General features: G+C 39.3%; 1 protein-coding gene across 1 annotated transcript; it reads left to right on the top strand.

Annotated features, from left to right (window-relative positions):
* The first annotated feature begins 497 nt into the window (after window positions 1–497).
* On the top strand, window positions 498–3,340 carry LOC140015229 (uncharacterized). The gene is made up of 4 exons (XM_072067142.1): window positions 498–628; window positions 1,363–2,185; window positions 2,357–2,596; window positions 2,873–3,340. Exons 1-4 carry the CDS (start codon window positions 498–500, stop codon window positions 3,338–3,340), a joined length of 1,662 nt encoding a protein of 553 aa, XP_071923243.1.
* The last annotated feature ends 16,747 nt before the right edge of the window (window positions 3,341–20,087 follow it).

Genomic DNA, 20,087 nt, shown 5'->3' with positions numbered 1-20,087 from the left:
CGTCGCAGCAAGTTCGTAGAGAAGACCCAGGTTTGGCGCGATTTGATGCAGCTAAGCAGCTTGCGTTGGGCATGGGTCAGCAGCGGAAGGACGCGGCTGAGGCGGTGCCCAAGCAACAGACGAATGGAATTGTTGAGACCTTCTCGCCTCCATTGCCCCAAGGAACGGCCAGTGTGCTACTGATGGATGCCAGCAATGAGAGGGATGTTGAGGGTATCGCGTTGCTGCTGCCTTCGGGGTGCATCCAGCATGAGACGGCGAAGGCGAGTCAAGTCCCTAGCCAACCCCTGGACGGTGTGACTATGTCGGATGTGGAAACATTGGTGGACGTGGCTATTTCCCAGGCCGCAGATGGGATTATGTGTGACATGGCTGATCGGATCTTCATGGAGGACGTGCAGGAGGTGGCAGACAGCGGAAGGTGGGGCATTGGGGATGAAGAGTAGGGGTAGGTGAGGGAATTGCAGCAGTAAGATGAAAGTGAGGTTGACAGGGAGATGTTGGAGGACCTTCGTGATCTTGAGGGGAAAGTTGGCAATGTGTCTTGGCATGGATCATGTCAGGCCCTGCGGAGCAGAGCATCGATCTCGGATACGCTTAACCTGGATTCGGTTGCCGGTATACCTTGGTCAGCAATCCAAGCGGGTGCCCCAGGAGTAGACCAGCCCAAAAATCGAGCTATGCACGCTCACTTCCCATCGGACCGCACCTTACGCTCGAGTAATTCTAGCTTAGTTAATTCATTCACTGTGTTATCTGATGATTAAGATGCTTTTTGGAATATAAGGGGTGTTACTCGCATTCCCAATCTAAGAAGGCTCAAAAAATTAGTTAAGATTCACTCTTTGCAATTGGTTGCTATATGTGAACCGAAAGTGGATGTAGTTAATATTGATAGTGTGCGGTTGAAGTTGGGGATGGATTTTTACGTCGCCAACCAGTGGGGGACCGTTTGGGTTTTTTATGAGTCTTCCCTATCTTGCGCCATTGTTGGCGAGTCGTGTCAGCATGTCTCGTTGCATGTCCGGTGTCCTCTATTTTCGTCTACCGTTTGTTTTTCTTTTGTTCACACCAAGTGCACAGTGCGAGAGCGTGAGATGCTATGGGCAGCCTTGTCGAGTGACATACTATCCGATATCCCATGGTTCTTGGCGGGCGATTTCAATGTGATAGTAAATGAGGGGGAAAAGCGAGGGGGGCTGTCATTCTATTTGTCTAAAGGGATGGATTTCTTAAGATTCATGACGGAGACTGGAGTGTCGGATACGAGTTTCTCTGGCTCGAACTATACCTGGTGTAATAATAGGCAAGGGCGGGCCCAGATTTGGAAATGCCTTGATCGTTTACTTTTTAACTTGGAAGCTCTTCGCATGGGATCGGATATTTTGGTGCAGCATCTGGCGCGGGACCCAACAGATCACTCCCCACTCCTGTTGACGGCTCTACGAGATTGGATAACAAGCCGAAGCCATTCCGCTTCCTAAACGTGTGGACCTCCAGGATGGGATTGTTAGATGTCATCCAGGAAGGGTGGCCACACGACCTGACCAATCCTCCCCTAGGTGTGTTGGCAGCCAAGCTACGTACGATCAAGCAGGTACTGAAGGGGTGGTCAAAGGAGTCCTTTGGTGACATTTTTCAGGCCGTGAAAGAAGCGGAACGGGCGGTGTCGGAGGCGGAAATAGCTCAAGAGCAGGATTCATCAGATCAGGCTTTGCGTGGTTTGAATGATGCCCGTGAGCGTCTGAGGAGTACGCTAGCCATTGAGGAGGGCTTTTGGAGACAAAGGGCGAGGGCCAAGTGGTTCCAGGATGGGGATAGCAACTCCAAATATTTCCATGTGGTGGTGTCTGAGAGAAGGAGTAGGGCGATCATCCATAGGATTCGAGGTTCTAATGGGGATTGGTTGGAGTCTGAGGAGCTCATCAGCGGTGAGGCTATAGCCTTCTTCCAAAGGCTTTTCACGACGGAGTCGAGCTTCTCCTCTGTAGACGGATTATTGGATGCTATTCCAAAACTAGTTATGGACCAAGACAACAATCGATTGGTGGAGCTCCCCTCTATGGCTGAGGTTAAGGAGGTTGTTTTCTCCATGGATGGGGAGAGTGCGGCGGGACCAGACGGTTTTACAAGTAAGTTCTTCACCTTTGCATGGGATGTGATTGCAGAGGACGTCCACAAAGCGGTACTGAGCTTCTTTTGTGGGGCAGCGTTGCCCCAAAGCATTACTGCCACGACCATTGTCTTGATCCCTAAAGTTACCTCGCCACAGGACTTCACTCAATATCGTCCGATCAGCTAATGCAATTTTTTCAATAAAGTGCTCTCCCGCAACTTATCGGATCATCTTGCTCAGCTTCTTCCCAAAATCATATCTCCCCAGCAGAGCGGATTTGTCAAAGGGCGACAGATCTCCGATAACTTTCTGCTAGCACAGGAAATTGTGACGGATATTGGGAAGCCTTCTCGAGGGGGAAATGCAGTGCTTAAACTGGATATGATGAAGGCTTACGATAGGGTGTCTTGGTGCTTTCTCTTGCAGGTCCTGAGGCGATTTGGGTTCTCTAAGACTTGGATTGATGCTATTTGGCGATTGGTATCAAATGTGTGGTTCTCTATTCTAGTCAATGGCGTACCACACGATTTTTTCTGGTCCACACCCGGGTTACGATAGGGTGATCCAATCTCTCCGGCCTTATTTGTGATTGGAGCTGACGCTCTTTCTAGAGCCTTGAACGCCTTAGTCGAGAATCGTTAGTTTCATCCCTTTAAGGTCCCTCTCGGGTGCCCTGTGGTCACCCATCTTTCGTTCGCCGACGATGTGGTCATCTTCACTAGCGATTTGAAACCTTCTTTGCTGTTGTTAATGCAGGCCCTGGAGAAGTATTGTGAAGCCTCGGGTCAGAAGATCAATATACAGAAGAGCTATTTTTTAGTGCACCCCCATCTCGGGCCGCATCGCCGCAGGATTATCAGCCAGGTGACAGGTTTTCAGAAACGAGAGTTTCCGGTCAGATACTTACGGTGTCCGTTGTTCATTGGTAGACGTAAGAAGGCACACTATGTGGAGATGTGCAAGGGCATTGTTCATAAGATCCTTTCTTGGAAGCACCGCACCCTCTCGCCGGGGAGGAGAGTCGTGTTGCTCAAGCACGTTTTGTCCTCTATGCCAATTCACTTATTGGCGGTGGCATCACCCCCCAAGGGGGTATTGCAAGGGATCGAGCGAGTTATGGCTAACTTCCTCTGGGGCAAGTCAGATCATGGCCCCCATTTCCATTGGATGAAGTGGATGGATTTGTGTCGACCGCAGGGCGAAGGGGGATTGGGTCTCCCATGACTGACTGAGGTTTTCCAGGCTTTTTCAATGAAGCTATGGTGGAGGTTTAGACAGGGACGTTCACTTTGGGCTTTCTTTGTGGTGGCCAAATATTGTGGAGGCAAGAACCCGTGTCTGGCGGAGGAGCAAATAAGCAGTTCTTATATGTGGAGGTGAATGTGCGAAGTCCAAAGGGTAATAGAGGAGAACATAGGCTGGATAGGTCGAGCGGGGTCAATGGACTTCTGGCATGACAACTGGATGGGGTCCGGCCCCATATGTCATCGGGTGGAGGTTTTCCATGACCACCAGGTAGCTGATCTTGTGACAGGGGGTGAGTGGAACAGGCGCATACTATCTCAGGTTTTGCAACCGGAGTTGGTGCAGTAGGTAATGGCTTGTAGGCCGCCAACGTTGCAGGGGGAGGACAGGATGATTTGGAGTTTAACCCCCAGTGGGGAATTCCCTATGGCATCGGCTTTGTCACTTGTCCGGGTTCCTTCTCACCGGTCCTTTGGCGCCGCATTTGTTTGGCATCAGGCTTTGCCAATCACGATTTCTTTTTTCATGCTTCGGTTAATGTTGGGTAGGTTGCCGCTCCTGGAGCAGATGCGTCGTTTGGGTGTTCACTGTCCTTCTAGATGCGTGTGTTGTTCGGTCCCCCAGGAGGAATGGTTGAATCATCTCTTTTGCACAGGGGACACTGCCCGGCAGGTGTGGCGGGCTTTCGAAATATAGGAGGGGGTGTTCTCTCGTATCAGCTCGGTCCGTCACATGGCAATATCGTGGTGGCTTAAGCCCACCCCGCAACGGTATTTGGCCTTTGTTTACCGTATTCTTCCTTCTATCATCTGTTGGGAATTATGGCGGGGGAGAACGAGGGCAGCAATGGAAGGGGGCACGACAGATGAGGGAGTCGTGGTAGGACAAGTCTTGGTCCGGTTAAGGGAGTCATTGCAGGTACACTTTCTAATGATGTCATGGCCAGTTGGCCCTTGGGAGACCTTGCACGCGGCCGTAGCAACCTGGTCTAAAACGTTGACCATTTTGCCAGTCAAATGGGTGGCCCTGTGATACGGCTATAAGCTTAACACAGACGGGTGTTCTATTGGGAATCCAGGGGTGAGTGGCGAAGAGGGCGTGGTACGGGACTCTCAAGGGGGATTCCATCTCGGGTTCGCATGTTTCTTTGGTATCGCTACGAGTCTCCAGGCTGAGCTTAAGGCGTTGGTGCATGGGGTGAAACAGTGCATTGCTCGAGGGCATTTGGATCTACATCTGGAGGTGGACTCACTGACTCTGGTCCGGATCATATCAGGAGCTCAGGCATGTCCTTGGCAGCTACAGCTGGAGTTGGACGAACTACTGTGGCATCGGGCCTTGTTTCGATCCGTTACTCATTGCTTTAGAGAGGCAAACAAACCGTCGGATAGATTGGCTAAGTTGAGGGCCACTACGAGAGCTGATTCCTTGTTCCCCTCCTTTGCGGTGTTACCCCCTTTGGTCCGTGGAGATATTCGCATGGATGGATTAGGGTTCCATAGTTTCCGTAGGCGACGTTGCTAGTTTTATGTTTCAGTTATTGGTCCTGTAATTTCCCTTTCACATGCATAAATAAAGTTTTAAAAATTTTATTAAAAAAATTGATTAAGTCTAAAATACTTAAATAGAAATCTAACACATCTTATTCTAGCTTTATTGGGTTAATTTATATAATGTAAGATACGTCCTAGATTGTTAAACGAAAAACTTACAATTATAATAACAATAATAACGATACTAACGATAACACTGATAATAATAATGGATAATAATAAATCATAAATATGTATAGTGAGATAATAGTCAAATTAATAAATATGATTATGAATAATTATTTTCTTCTAAATTAGGAGACTTTACAAAAAGGAGAACTTTCCAAATTAAGAAACTTTCTAAAAATAGAAACTTCCCAATTTAGGAAACTTTCCAAAAATAGAAATCGTCTACTTTGGAAAAATGCTACGAGGGTTCATATAATGGTCTAAACATGAATCTTTGACTTGCTTAGAGTTTGTATATTTATGTATCTGTAGGAAATATCAACTAATTAGGAAACCTATGCATTTGATAGGTACGACACAAGTTTAAAAGATCTAAAGTAGTTCCACTCGAGCAGCCAGACAAAGGTAGGTGAGACTTACCCTTTTGAGATTTCAAAAGTTTAAAGTGAAATTTTTGTCATCGATTATATTTTTACGTGTTAATCTGAATTATTTTGATTGAATGATTTATTTGACTATTTAAGCAAGTTCTATTTTGACTATACAAAATAAACCATGTGACTTATTTCAAACTTCTTGATATATTATTATATACTAAATGAGCTGTATTTTTTATGAAATCAAGAACTATGTATATGACGTGGGAAATGAATGTATGTCAAGAAAAGGTCAAAACAGTCATGGAATAGACGGTAGAGGCTATAGTCCTGTCTAATGGTCATGGTAGTCTGGTATAGAGTCCGGCCGATTGATCCATGTATGTAATGAGACCAATTGGTAGTCGTGAAACCTATTGGTAGCCCACCTAGAAGGGGTTTAATCTCTAGGCTGAGTACTCAGTAGTCGGTTATTACATGTACTTGTTATGAGTTGATATGAAAATACTTATGAATTTATATGAAATTATCTATGACTTTCATGTACGGTTGCCAATAAGATGCTTTGAAATTGCTTTGTCACTCGTTACTACTAATTGTTTTACCCATAACATTATTTTCATGATTATGGATGTGAACGATGTGCAAATAATTTGATTTATATATGTATGTATCTGTAAAATTATGAGTGTATGGTCCAATAGAGGGATAGATATTACCTACTGAGCGACTTGTCGCTCAACCCACTTTTTACCATCTTTGCAGATTCTGAAGAGTATGAGTTGATTTACGTAGGAGAACCTGAGGACGACTTTTATTAGTTTTTAAGTGAACAGAAGTTAGCAGGCTAGCTATTTCTAGTTGTTAGCTTATTTGCTTTTGTTTCCGCTGTTTCGACCAGAGAATAAATGTACGAACTTATTGGATATTCGTAGACTATCCTTCATATGAGATTTGTACCGCACTTTATCTAGTTATATTATTTAGTACTTTTAAAGTTTAGTCTAGTTTAATGTTGTCTTGTATTCTTGAGCGGGACTTGAGAATACAATGGATGTCACGTGACGGTCGCGTGCGGGCTCGAAGCTGACAAGAAAACTTCTCAATCTTTGCCGCTCTAATTTCCATCTTGTTTGCTCCTTGATTCTTGTGCCTTGATCTTGATCTCTGATGAAAAAGATATAAAAGAATGAACTAAAGTTTGCCTAACGTTTCTAACTCCTAAAAATATTCTAAATAACCCTTCTTTATAGCCCTCTGAACTACTTGTCCAAATACAATAGGAATAGGTTTCTTAAAGTGGAAGAGAGGCCAGCACATGTGAAAATTTGACGAAGACCGATGCCATGACCAATATGAAGACCAGCACTGGTCATTGAACAGAAGAGGTCCAGCACAGAGTCCCCTCTAGTGACCAGCGGCGGACTTTGAACAGAAGATTGCTTAGAGTTCGATCTTTCGCCTCGAGCTTGAGTTTTGCGAGCAATTTCAATTCATTTTCTTTCATATTCAGCCCTTCTCCTATACAAACAAATACAACACTAAATTAGGCAGCTTCTATCCTCATTATGATTGAAATCAAGCAATTGAAGCACCAAATACTTAATATAACATGAGTACAAATTCTAACGCATCAGTAGTGCATTTGAACTAGGAATTTTTATTTTTTTAGGGTCAATATTTTTACACTAGCAATAGATAGCGAAGAAAATTTTATGCTATTGAAGGGGTCATTTCCATCCTCCTGAGGGGGTCATTGAGGGAGAGGCTCTGAATTGCGGCCATATGCGTGAGTTGCTTCAACATTGGAATTCATATCATAATCATGACCAAGAAATCCTTGAGGAAGATTTTGAGAATGTGATCGAGAGTACCTATGAAACTTTTTCACTAATGGAATTTGGAACATATGAAAATTTCATAGTTGTAATCGCAACAAAGAAATTCAGTTTATATATATACACACATATATTTCCCATAATTTTCTTTAATTATAGGCATTGATTTATCATGTTTTGCTTTTTTAAATAAGAGATTAGTGATTGGCGTTTGGACCACAATAAAGAATCATTTCTTAATTAAAGATACTATTGCTTCAAATTATTTTATTGGGTAATTAATCATTTTCCTATCATCTGCTCAAACATAAGTCATATTTTTTTTATTTGCTTGACTAACTCATTTATCAAAGGACAACTAATTTTCGTGTGTTTGACACTCTAGGTACAATTTGATTTTCTTTCAAAAACCTCTTTTAATTACTATAACCGCAGGTATAAGATACATATGGTTTGACCATTTTTTTAATTGAAAATCATGTAGTATTTTTTTCATCCTACATAGTACCAAGCAAAATTAAACCAACAAGTATCCCGTGCAATTTTGCACGGGTTCACATCTAGCTTAGACATTAAAACTAAGAAAAAATTGTTTAAAACATCCCTCACATTTTTGCTAAATGAATTTGTTCATCTTTTACTTTTAAAATATTAATTTTACATCCCATATAAATTTAAGTCAATAAAATTTGGTCTTAACCTAGGATTTCGACCACTTTTAAGTTTAAAATCATCATGTGACTCATATGTAATCATTTTTTAGGTACAAAAAAGTCAGATCTCGCTTGTTTGGGAGGAAAAAAAATGGATCCGGGCAAGTCTAACATTTTTAGGAAAAAATGAATATAGTTCGAGTTATGATAGGTTGTTTTTTGTTATTAAATTTATGATTATTTTTTCCTTGATTTTAGCCAAATATTGTATTAATTAATAGATTCTATTTATATTTGGTTAATGGTGCTAATTGTAGAAAAATGAGCAAAACATGGTTAATTGGGGTAATTTTCCAGAAAACTCCTTACCAGTTTGACATCGGTGCGGTCAAGAATTGCTATCAAATCCCAGAGGCTCGAGATTTTCCTACGTGTAGAAGTTTCCTAATCCAAGTTGGATTTCGAGCAAGACATTAGGTGAAGATTAAGAGAATTTCTCTCCTTATTAGATAGATTGTTTTAATTAGAAAACAATTGACATTATCTCTTTAGGGTTTCCTTCTCCAAGTAGAAGGTTTATTTTATTTAAAAAGCTAAAACTTAGGAGGAATTAGGTTGGCTAGCTGGCAGTTGATTAGTACTTCAGAAAGGAAAGGAACAAAGGCTCCGTTCTTTCTCTTCTAAAAGAAATGACCGCCTCAGTTCTTCTTTAGTCTTTTCCTTAGCCGCATGTATCTAGTGACTCATCAAACCTTTGCATTGGGATTTTTTTCAATGATGAGTAGCTAAATTTCCTTTTTTAGTTCAATTTGAGGATGCAGTTCGAAATATTTGTGAGATTGAATTGATTTTTATTTGTTTCTTTTAATTCATTGGTATTCGTACATTTTTTTATTTAATTTCTTATGATTGTTTCGTTGTTTGAATATAATGGGCCCAATATTCAAAATAACCTAATAATCTACTGTCATATTAATTGATTAAATCTGTAATTATTTGATTGGTTAATATTAGTGTGGTCCGGTTAAGGGAGTCATTGCAGGTACACTTTCTAATGATGTCATGGCCAGTTGGCCCTTGGGAGACCTTGCACGCGGCCTTAGCAGCCTGGTCTAAAACGTTGACCATTTTGCCAGTCAAATGGGTGGCCCTGTGATACGGCTATAAGCTTAACATAGACGGGTGTTCTATTGGGAATCCAGGGGTGAGTGGCGAAGGGGGCGTGGTACGGGACTCTCAAAGGGGATTCCATCTCGGGTTCTCATGTTTCTTTGGTATCGCTACGAGTCTCCAGGCTGAGCTTAAGGCGTTGGTGCATGGGGTGAAACAGTGCATTGCTCGAGGGCATTTGGATCTACATCTGGAGGTGGACTCACTGACTCTGGTCCTGATCATATCAGGAGCTTAGGCATGTCCTTGGCAGCTACAGCTGGAGTTGGACGAACTACTGTGACATCGGGTCTTGTTTAGATCCGTTACTCATTGCTTTAGAGAGGCAAACAAACCGTCGGATAGATTGGCTAAGTTGGGGGCCACTACGGGAGCTGATTCCTTGTTCCCCTCCTTTGCGATGTTAACCCTTCTGGTCCGTGGAGATATTCACATGGATAGATTAGGGTTCCCTAGTTTCCGTAGGCGACGTTGCTAGTTTTATGTTTCAGTTATTGGTCCTGTAATTTCCCTTTCACATGCATAAATAAAGTTTTAAAAATTTTATAAAAAAAATTGATTAAGTCTAAAATACTTAAATAGAAATCTAACACATCTTATTCTAGCTTTATTGGGTTAATTTATACAATGTAAGATACGTCCTAGATTGTTAAACGAAAAACTTACAATTATAATAACGATACTAACGATAACATTGATAATAATAATGGATAATAATAAATCATAAATATGTATAATGAGATAATAGTCAAGTTAATAAATATGATTATGAATAATTATTTTCTTCTAAATTAGGAGACTTCACAAAAAGGAGAACTTTTCAAATTAAGAAACTTTCTAAAAATAGAAACTTCCCAATTTAGGAAACTTTCCAAAAATAGAAATCATCTACTTTGGAAAAATGCTACTATGGTTCATATAATGGTCTAAACATGAATATTTGATTTGCTTAGAGTTTGTATATTTATGTATCTGTAGGAAATATCAACTAATTAAGAAACCTATGCATTTGATAGGTACGACACAAGTTTAAAAGGTCTAAAGTAGTTCCACTCGAGCAGCCAGAAAAAGGTAGGTGAGACTTACCCTTTTGAGATTTCAAAAGTTTAAAGTGAAATTTTTGTCATCGATTATATTTTTGCGTGTTAATCTGAATTATTTTGATCGAATGATTTATTTGACTATTTAAGCAAGTTCTATTTTGACTATACAAAATAAACCATGTGACTTATTTCAAACTTCTTGATATATTATTATATACTAAATGAGCTGTATTTTTTATGAAATCAAGAACTATGTATGTGACGTGGGAAATGAATGTATGTCAAGAAAAGGTCAAAACAGTCATGGAATAAACAGTAGAGTCTATAGTCCTGTCTAATGGTCATGGTAGTCTGGTATAGAGTCCGGCCGATTGATCCATGTATGTAATGAGACCAATTGGTAGTCATGAAACCTATTGGTAGCCCACCTAAAAGGGGTTTAATCTCTAGGCTGAGTACTCAGTAGTCGGTTATTACATGTACTTGTTATGAGTTGATATGAAGATACTTATGAATTTATATGAAATTATCTATGACTTTCATGTACGGTTGCCAATAAGATGCTTTGAAATTGCTTTGTCACTCGTTACTACTAATTGTTTTACCCATAACATTATTTTCAAGATTATGGATATGAACGATGTGCAAATATTTTGATTTATATATGTATGTATTGGTAAAGTTATGAGTGCATGGTCCAACAGAGGGTAGATATTACATACTGAGCGACTTATCGCTCAACCCACTTTTTACCATTTTTGCAGATTCTGAAGAGTATGAGTTGATTTACGTAGGAGACCCTGAGGACGACTTTTATTAGTTTTTAAGTGAACAGAAATTAGCAGGCTAGCTACTTCTAGTTGTCAGTTTATTTACTTTTGCTTCCGCTGTTTCAACCAGAGAATAAATGTACGATCTTATTGGATATTCGTAAACTATCTTTCATATGAGATTTGTACTGCACTTTATTTAGTTATATTATTTAGTACTTTTAAAGTTTATCTAGTTTAATGTTGCCTTGTATTCTTGAATGGGACTTGAGAATACGACGGATGTCACGTGACGGGCGCGTGCGGGATCGAGGCATGACATTATTAGTGGTATCAGAGCCTAGGTTATAAATAACACCATGGGATAGAAAATATTAAGGAAATGATCGGTAGCAATTAGAAGATTAGGCTTCAAAAGGTCGGTGTATCTTAGAAGAGAAAAAAAATCAATCATTACTGATAGTGTTCCTCTTTGTCATTGCAAGAGATGGCTGAACCGGTACACGGGGAGTACGAGCATTGCGACTGCCCAGTTCATGTTAATGGATGTGATGTGACTCGTCTTACGAAGAGGCTGAGGTTTTATAGGGACGTGTATCTCGAGAAATTAGAGCGAGCCACGGACAGAATTAGGAAGGTTCATGCATTGACTGATCAAGTAGCCGACCAAACGCACGAGATCTCTACATTGATAGTATCGAGAGAACACATGAGGCAGTAGAAAGAAGGCTGGCGTTAGGAGGCTCTCTGTCTACAGGAGGAGGTCAATAAGTTGAAAGTAGAAAATGAGATGCAGAAGGGACTAGCTGATATATATCATGAGGGGTTTGAAGAAGTGATTTCCTTACTCCAAGAGTGGGATGCGGAGTACCATACTTTAGTGGTGAAATATGAAGAGAGGAGGCAGCATGTGATGAACTGGAGAGATGATCACTTCCCACTCGCACCACAAATGCTTGGGTGGAACCCCCTGTGGCCTGATAGTGACGCGGAACTAGACGATTGCCCAGAAGAGGATCCTGAGGAAAAACCCCCTAGAGGACATGCCCATAGGTGATCTTCAAGTGAAAAATGAAGTTGACGACCAGGACGGCGTTGGAGAGGATGTAGGAGATGGAGCAGTTGAGGATGCAAACCCACCAACGAACATGTAGTAGAGTTGGTCTAGGAGAGATTTTTTCTTTTATTATTGTTATTGAGTATTATTCCACGAATAGTAGTACGTAAGTCTTTGCGATTGTTCACATTAATTAGTTCCTCTATTCGATCGTAGGACATAATTAGAGATTTTGAACTTTAGCCTTATTAGAATCTCTGGAATAGGGTAGGAAGTTAATTGTCGAGGTTGATTGTTCTTTTCATCTTGAGTCGTTGAATAAAATCTCTCTACTTTAAATTTTGTCTTATGAAATAGTGTGTATAAGACGCATAAGTAGACAATTTTAGTTATGTTGCAAAGAGAGAGAGAGAGAGAGAGAGAGAGAGAGGAAAAGTAGAAATAATGATAAATAAGGATAAAATACTCACTTTAATGTGAAACTTATTTGCTTGATTTAGGAAATAGCCCCAAACATTGGACGTAGCAGAAATCACAATGGCAGTCTTCATGGTGAGAACGACTATGGTAACCATAACCAAGAATCATATCAAGAAAACAACAACCAGAACATGGGTTACCAAGGGGTTGGACCAAGTGGACACCAATCATACGTGATGCTACCCGCAGAATTAGTGACTGCACTAACTAGGATAGCACAGGCGTTACAAACCCAGTCACAGTTAGCACAGATTCAAGCTGCTCAATCCCAAAATCATGGACAGGGAGGGACTCAATCCTATTATGAAAAAATTAAAAGAGTCCATGTCCCCACTTTTGATGGGACTCCTGACCCGAATTTGACAGAAAAGTGGTTAGATTAGATAGAAGATAAATTTTCGTTCTTACAAGTGCCGGAAGAGATGAAACACCAATCATCAAACCCTTTTTGGTAGGAGAGGCCAATAAGTGGTGGGCAACTCTGGAACCTACTATCGCCCTACCTGTAAATTGGACAAAATTTAGGGAGGAGTTGTTGAAGTACTTTTTTTCACCTGCTGTGAGGATGCAGAAAATAGACCAATTTAAAAATTCGAAACAAACACCGGGGATGTCTGTGGTGCAGTATTCAAATAAATTCACGGCTCTAGGAAGGTTTGTTCCGTTGACAATGGCAGACGTCGAGTTGAAGAAATATAAGTTCATACGGGGGTTGTCGAGCAGAATTCAAACTAAGGTGAACACCTCTTACACCCCTAAGTTTAACGATGTATTGGATGCCAGCATTAAAGTTGAGACGGCTTGCAAAAGAATTGATCTGGAGGGTAGGAACAAAAGGCCTAGATTAGGAAATGAATTTGCAGTGTCGGGAACACTGAAGCCTGGCGGACGATTCCATTTAGTGAAGAAGAGTCGTGGGCCGCCTCCGAAAATAACTGGAGGAAACCCCTTCCCTATGTGCAAAATTTGCGGGAAGATGCATCGGGGAGAGTGCCGACTTAGGACAACTTTTTTCACATGTAAAATTTGTGGGAAGATGCACCGAGAAGAATGTCGAGTTGGGACAGGAAGTTGTTTTGAGTGTAGGCAACAGGGGCATAGAGCTATGAACTGTCCAAATAAAGAGGTGGAAGGAGATGAGGGCAGCAACTCTACTGATAAGAAACCAAAGGCTAATGCAAGAGTGCATGCCATGATGGACGTTGAGGCGGAGGCGTCGGGCGACATAGTCACAGGTACCCTTCTGATCAATTTTGTGCCTACATATATGCTATTTGATTGTGGAGTTAGTCATTCTTTTGTTGCTAAGAAGTTTGCAAAGTACTTGTGCATGTCTCCTAAATGGATGGATTACCCCTATCGAGTAGTTCCAGAAAATAGAATACTTGTATCCCATACTAAGTATCCAAATTATAATGTGGAAGTGCAAGATAGGAAATTAGAAGTTGATCTAGTACAGATAAACATGAGTGATTTTGATGTCATTCTCGGAATGGATTAGTTAGCTAGACATTTTGCATAGATTGATTGTAGGGAAAAGAGAGTGCTATTCATGAAACCCCACAAGAAGGATTTCTTGTATCAAAGAAATACTGGTGTTAGAAGAATCCGTAAGTTACCACTCTTATCTGCTATGCAAACGTATAGGGCAATAAGGAAAGGATGTGGGGCATATTTGACTTACGTGGTGGATATAGAGAAGGAGGAAACGCCTTTAGAAAAGATTTCGGTGGTGAAAGACTTTCCTGATGTATTTTCGGACGACCTTCCTGATCTATCTCCGGATAGAGAAATAGAGTTTCAAATAAATATTATTCCGTAAGCGACCCCTATATCTAAGGCCCTTTACAGAATGGCACCTGCAGAATTAATAGAATTTAAGGAGCAATTATAGGAATTATTAAACAAGAAGTTCATTAGATCTAGTATCTCTCCTTGGAGTGCACTAGTACTCTTCGTAGAGAAAAAAGATGGTAGTTTAAAATTATGTATCGATTATAGGGAATTGAATAGAATCACGATAAATAACAAATATCCCCTTCCTAGGATAGATGATCTTTTTTATCAGTTGAAGGGAGTTAAAGTATTCTCCAAGATAGATCTAAGATTTGAATACCATCAATTGAAGATTAAATCCGATCATATTCAGAAAAGTGCGTTTTGTACACAATATAGGCACTATGAATTTTTAGTAATGCCATTTGGATTAACCAACACCCCGTCTGTTTTTATGGATTTGATGAATACTATTCAAACCACAACTAAACCGTTTTGTTGTGGTATTTATCAATGACATTCTAATATACTCCCCAAATGAGGAAGCTCATGCCACCCATCTCGGGGAGGTTCTAGAGATATTAAGAAGGGAGAAATTGTGCACTAAATTTAGTAAATGTGAATTTTGGTTGAAGAGTGTGGCCTTCTTAGCACATATGATATCAGCTCAAAGGGTGTCCGTTGATCCAAAGAAGGCGGAGACAATTGTAGACTGACCACAGCCTACTAATATAACTGAAGTGAGGAGTTTCTTAGAGTTGGCAGGCTATTATTGAAAATTTATGGAAAGATTCTCCACCATTGCTATGCCTCTTATTAGGTTGACTCAAAAGAGAGCAAAATTTGAATGGACAGATAAATATGAAACGAGTTTCCAGAACTTAAAAGAGAAACTAGTGTCAACCCCAGTCCTTATCCTATCGTTTGGAACGGAATGATTTGTGATTTATAGTGATGCCTCTAAAAATAGTTTAGGATGCGTTTTGATGCAAAACGGGAGAGTAATTACTTATGCTTCTCACCAACTAAAATCGTACGAGCAGAATTATCCAACGCATGATTTGGAATTGGCGGCAGTAGTGTTTACGTTGAAAATATGGAGGCATTACTTATATGGTATGCAATGTGAGATTTTCACCGATCACAAGAGTCTCAAATATCTATTTACTCAAAGGGAATTGAACATGAGACAGAGAAGGTAGTTAGAATTAATTAAGAATTATGATTTGACCATCAGTTACCATCCGGGCAAGGCAAATAAGGTAGCAGACGCCCTCGGTAGGAAGTCAAGGGTATTAAGAGAACCCACGACAAAGGATCAGATGGAGAATTTTGAAGTGGACTCCACGGTTCAAATGTTAGCTGCCTTAATGGTCGCACCTACCTCAATAGATAGGATTAAAGAAGCACAACATTCTGATGACGAATTTGCAAAGATTAAGGAAAAACTTAGAGTGGAATCCTTTGATGAGTTTGAATTGAAAGATGATAGGAGTTTGCGGAAAGAGGGTAAATTATGTGTGCCAAGGGATGAAGAATTGAAGCAGGAATTGCTAAAGGAGACACACAGTTCAAGATTCTCAATTCACCCTGGTGGGACTAAAATGTACCAAGATTTGAAGAGAAATTACTGGTGGAATGGGATGAAACGAGAAATAGCGGAATATGTGGCGAAGTGTCTGGTATGCTAACAAGTAAAGGTCGAGCATCAAAGACCTGCCGGCTTATTGCAACCCCTAAAAATTCTCCGATGGAAATGGGAACATGTGACAATGGATTTTGTGGTAGGATTGCCTCGAACAATTAGGAATAACGATGCCATTTGGGTTATAGTCGATCGGCTAACCAAATCTGCCCACTTTCTACCTATGTCGAATGAGGTAACAATGGAGAGGTTGGTAGAGATATATATAGAGGAAATCATATATCTTCACGGTGTTCCAGTAAGTATAGTGTGTGATCTAGACCCTAGATTCACGTCTAGCACAGAGTCCCCTCTAGTGACCAGCGGCGGACTTTGAACAGAAGATTGCTTAGAGTTCGATCTTCCGCCTTGAGCTTGAGTTTTGCGAGCAATTTCAATTCATTTTCTTTCATATTCAGCCCTTCTCCTATACAAACAAATACAACACTAAATTAGGCAGCTTCTATCCTCATTATGATTGAAATCAAGCAATTGAAGCACCAAATACTTAATATAACATGAGTACAAATTCTAACGCATCAGTAGTGCATTTGAACTAGGAATTTTTATTTTTTTAGGGTCAATATTTTTACACTAGCAATAGATAGCGAAGAAAATTTTATGCTATTGAGGGGGTCATTTCCATCCTTCTGAGGGGGTCATTGAGGGGGAGGCTCCGAATTGCGGTCATACGCGTGAGTTGGTTCAACATTGGAATTCATATCATAATCATGACCAAGAAATCCTTGAGGAAGATTTTGAGAATGTGATCGAGAGTACCTATGATACTTTTTCACTAATGGAATTTGGAACATATGAAAATTTCATAGTTGTAATCGCAACAAAGAAATTCAGTATATATATATACACACGTATATTTCCCATAATTTTCTTTAGTTATAGGCATTGATTTATCATGTTTTGTTTTTTTAAATAAGAGATTAGTGATTGGCGTTTGGACCACAATAAAGAATCATTTCTTAATTAAAGATACTATTGCTTCAAATTATTTTATTGGGTAATTAATCATTTTCCTTATTTTATAAGTCATATTTTTTTTATTTGCTTGACTAACTCATTTATCAAAGGACAACTATTTTTCGTGTGTTTGACACTCTAGGTACAATTTGATTTTCTTTCAAAAACCTCTTTTAATTACTATAACCGCAGGTATAAGATACATATGGTTTGACCATTTTTTTAATTGAAAATCATGTAGTATTTTTTTCATCCTGCATAGTACCAAGCAAAATTAAACCAACAAGTATCCCGTGCAATTTTGCACGGGTTCACATCTAGCTTAGACATTAAAACTAAGAAAAAATTGTTTAAAACATCCCTCACATTTTTGCTAAATGAATTTGTTCATCTTTTACTTTTAAAATATTAATTTTACATCCCATATAAATTTAAGTCAATAAAATTTGGTCTTAACCTAGGATTTCGACCACTTTTAAGTTTAAAATCATCATGTGACTCATATGTAATCATTTTTTAGGTACAAAAAAGTCAGATCTCGCTTGTTTGGGAGGAAAAAAAAAATGGATCAGGGCAAGTCTAACATTTTAAGAAAAAATGAATATAATTCGAGTTATGATAGGTTGCTTTTTGTTATTAAATTTATGATTATTTTTTCCTTGATTTTAGCCAAATATTGTATTAATTAATAGATTCTATTTATATTTGGTTAATGATGCTAATTGTAGAAAAATGAGCAAAACATGGTTAATTGGGGCAATTTTCCAGAAAACTCCTTACCAGTTTGACATGGGTGCGGTCAAGAATTGCTGTCAAATCCCGGAGGCTCGAGATTTTCCTACGTGTAGAAGTTTCCTAATCCAAGTTGGATTTCGAGCAAGACATTAGGTGAAGATTAAGAGAATTTCTCTCCTTATTAGATAGATTGTTTTAATTAGAAAACAATTGACATTATCTCTTTAGGGTTTCCTTCTCCAAGTAGGAGGTTTATTTTATTTAAAAAGCTAAAACTTAGGAGGAATTAGGTCGGCTAGCTGGCAGTTGATTAGTACTTCAGAAAGGAAAGGAACAAAGGCTCCGTTCTTTCTCTTCTAAAAGAAATGACCGCCTCAGTTCTTCTTTTGTCTTTTCCTTAGCCGCATGTATCTTGTGACTCATCAAACCTTTGCATTGGGATTTTTTTCAATGATGAGTAGCTAAATTTCCTTTTTTAGTTCAATTTGAGGATGCGGTTCAAAATATTTGTGAGATTGAATTGATTTTTATTTGTTTCTTTTAATTCATTGGTATTCGTACATTTTTTTATTTAATTTCTTATGATTGTTTCGTTGTTTGAATATAATGGGCCCAATATTCAAAATAACCTAATAATCTACTGTCATATTAATTGATTAAATCTGTAATTGTTTGATTGGTTAATATTAGTGGTGGTCCGGTTAAGGGAGTCATTGCAGGTACACTTTCTAATGATGTCATGGCCAGTTGGCCCTTGGGAGACCTTGCACGCAGCCTTAGCAGCCTGGTCTAAAACGTTGACCATTTTGCCAGTCAAATGGGTGGCCCTGTGATACGGCTATAAGCTTAACACAGACGGGTGTTCTATTGGGAATCCAGGGGTGAGTGGCGAAGGGGGCGTGGTACGGGACTCTCAAGGGGGATTTCATCTCGGGTTCTCATGTTTCTTTGGTATCGCTACGAGTCTCCAGGCTGAGCTTAAGGCGTTGGTGCATGGGGTGAAACAGTGCATTGCTCGAGGGCATTTGGATCTACATCTGGAGGTGGACTCACTGACTCTGGTCCGGATCATATCAGGAGCTCAGGCATGTCCTTGGCAGCTACAACTGGAGTTGGACGAACTACTGCGGCATCGGGCCTTGTTTCGATCCGTTACTCATTGCTTTAGAGAGGCAAACAAACCGTCGGATAGATTGGCTATAACTAATTTATTAATGAATAATTGAATTATTCTTGCATCTATGATCAGTTGTGTGGACCGTGTCTAAAAAGCTGCACCTTTGGCTAGAGTTATATTTATTATTGATTTAATTTCTATTTATTTCCGTTAATTATTTTATTAGTCAATTAATTAGTTATTTTTTCATTTTTCAAAACCCCCATTTAATTCTGGCTTTAGAAGGAAATAAATCATCCGGTTCCTGACAAAACAACCCTTCTCACCACTATACTTAATTTAAGTTTTTAGAGAAGGAATTTTAGTTTTGGTGATTTGACACCCATGAAGTTAGATTCTACCTTTTTTAGAGGCAAAAGTGAATATAGATTAGATCATTTGTTTAACTACAAAGGGTAACTAATCTTTTTGCCCCTAAAAAATGACAACATTATGAGTCACATGATAGATTCAGGATAAAAAATGGTTGAAAATCTGGATTGAGACTAAATTTTACTTATTTGAATTTGTAAAACACAAAAATTAACATTTTAAAAGTGAAGGAAAAAAAAATTTATTTGACGAAATATGAGAGACATTTTGAATAATTTTTCTTAATTTTAGACTAACATATTTTTTAGAATATGACATTTAACTTGCTCATCAAAAACATTTTAGAAGATATCAAATAGTATATAAGATGTTGCCAATTATTACAATATACATACATTTTAAGGCACATTCAAGGCAATCCAAATCTGGAAGAGATCCCATTATATGCAAATAGCAACAATGTCACGCCCAAATTCGGGTCCCTTGACTGGATTTGCAACGTGGCACTCTGCATCTATGAGACCTTACCCCATAAATACAATGCATCATAATCATAACTTACAAAATTTTATTAAAATTTAAAACTTAAAAATACTAATGAAATACATACACTTCACTAAATTGCATCTACAAAATTCATTACTTTAACATTCTAGAATTTAAACATTACCTCTCTCATTTATCTTCTAAACATACACAAGCTGGCTTTCTTGACCTACAAGAAAAAAAATAAAGAGATGTGGTTTGAGTGACGTACGCCCAGTAGATAGCGGTTACTCCCCTGTTGGATCATGTAGCTATATATATATTATATATATTTTTAATTCAATCACACTATACCATATGCATACATCAATTAAAAACATTTGCCATCCCATTTCACATATTATATAAACATATTTTATTGAAAGCGAGTGGCATGCACATAAGTGGCATTTATCCGACGTGACACTTA

The sequence above is a fragment of the Coffea arabica genome, chromosome 10e (assembly GCF_036785885.1).
Source record: "Coffea arabica cultivar ET-39 chromosome 10e, Coffea Arabica ET-39 HiFi, whole genome shotgun sequence".
NCBI classification, from domain to species: Eukaryota; Viridiplantae; Streptophyta; class Magnoliopsida; order Gentianales; family Rubiaceae; genus Coffea; species Coffea arabica.
Note: the sequence above shows the minus strand (reverse complement) of the source record. Positions and strands in the feature narration are given on the sequence as shown.

What these genes read in the sequence shown, in the direction of transcription:
- LOC140015229 (XM_072067142.1), top strand. Translation starts at nt 498, where the DNA reads ATGTTGGAGGACCTTCGTGATCTTGAGGGGAAAGTTGGCAATGTGTCT. An exon ending in TCGGTTGCCGGTATACCTTG is followed by an intron (nt 629 to 1,362) that starts GTCAGCAATCCA and finishes TTAACTTGGAAG; the next exon opens with CTCTTCGCATGGGATCGGAT. An exon ending in TTGATGCTATTTGGCGATTG is followed by an intron (nt 2,597 to 2,872) that starts GTATCAAATGTG and finishes TTGTTAATGCAG; the next exon opens with GCCCTGGAGAAGTATTGTGA.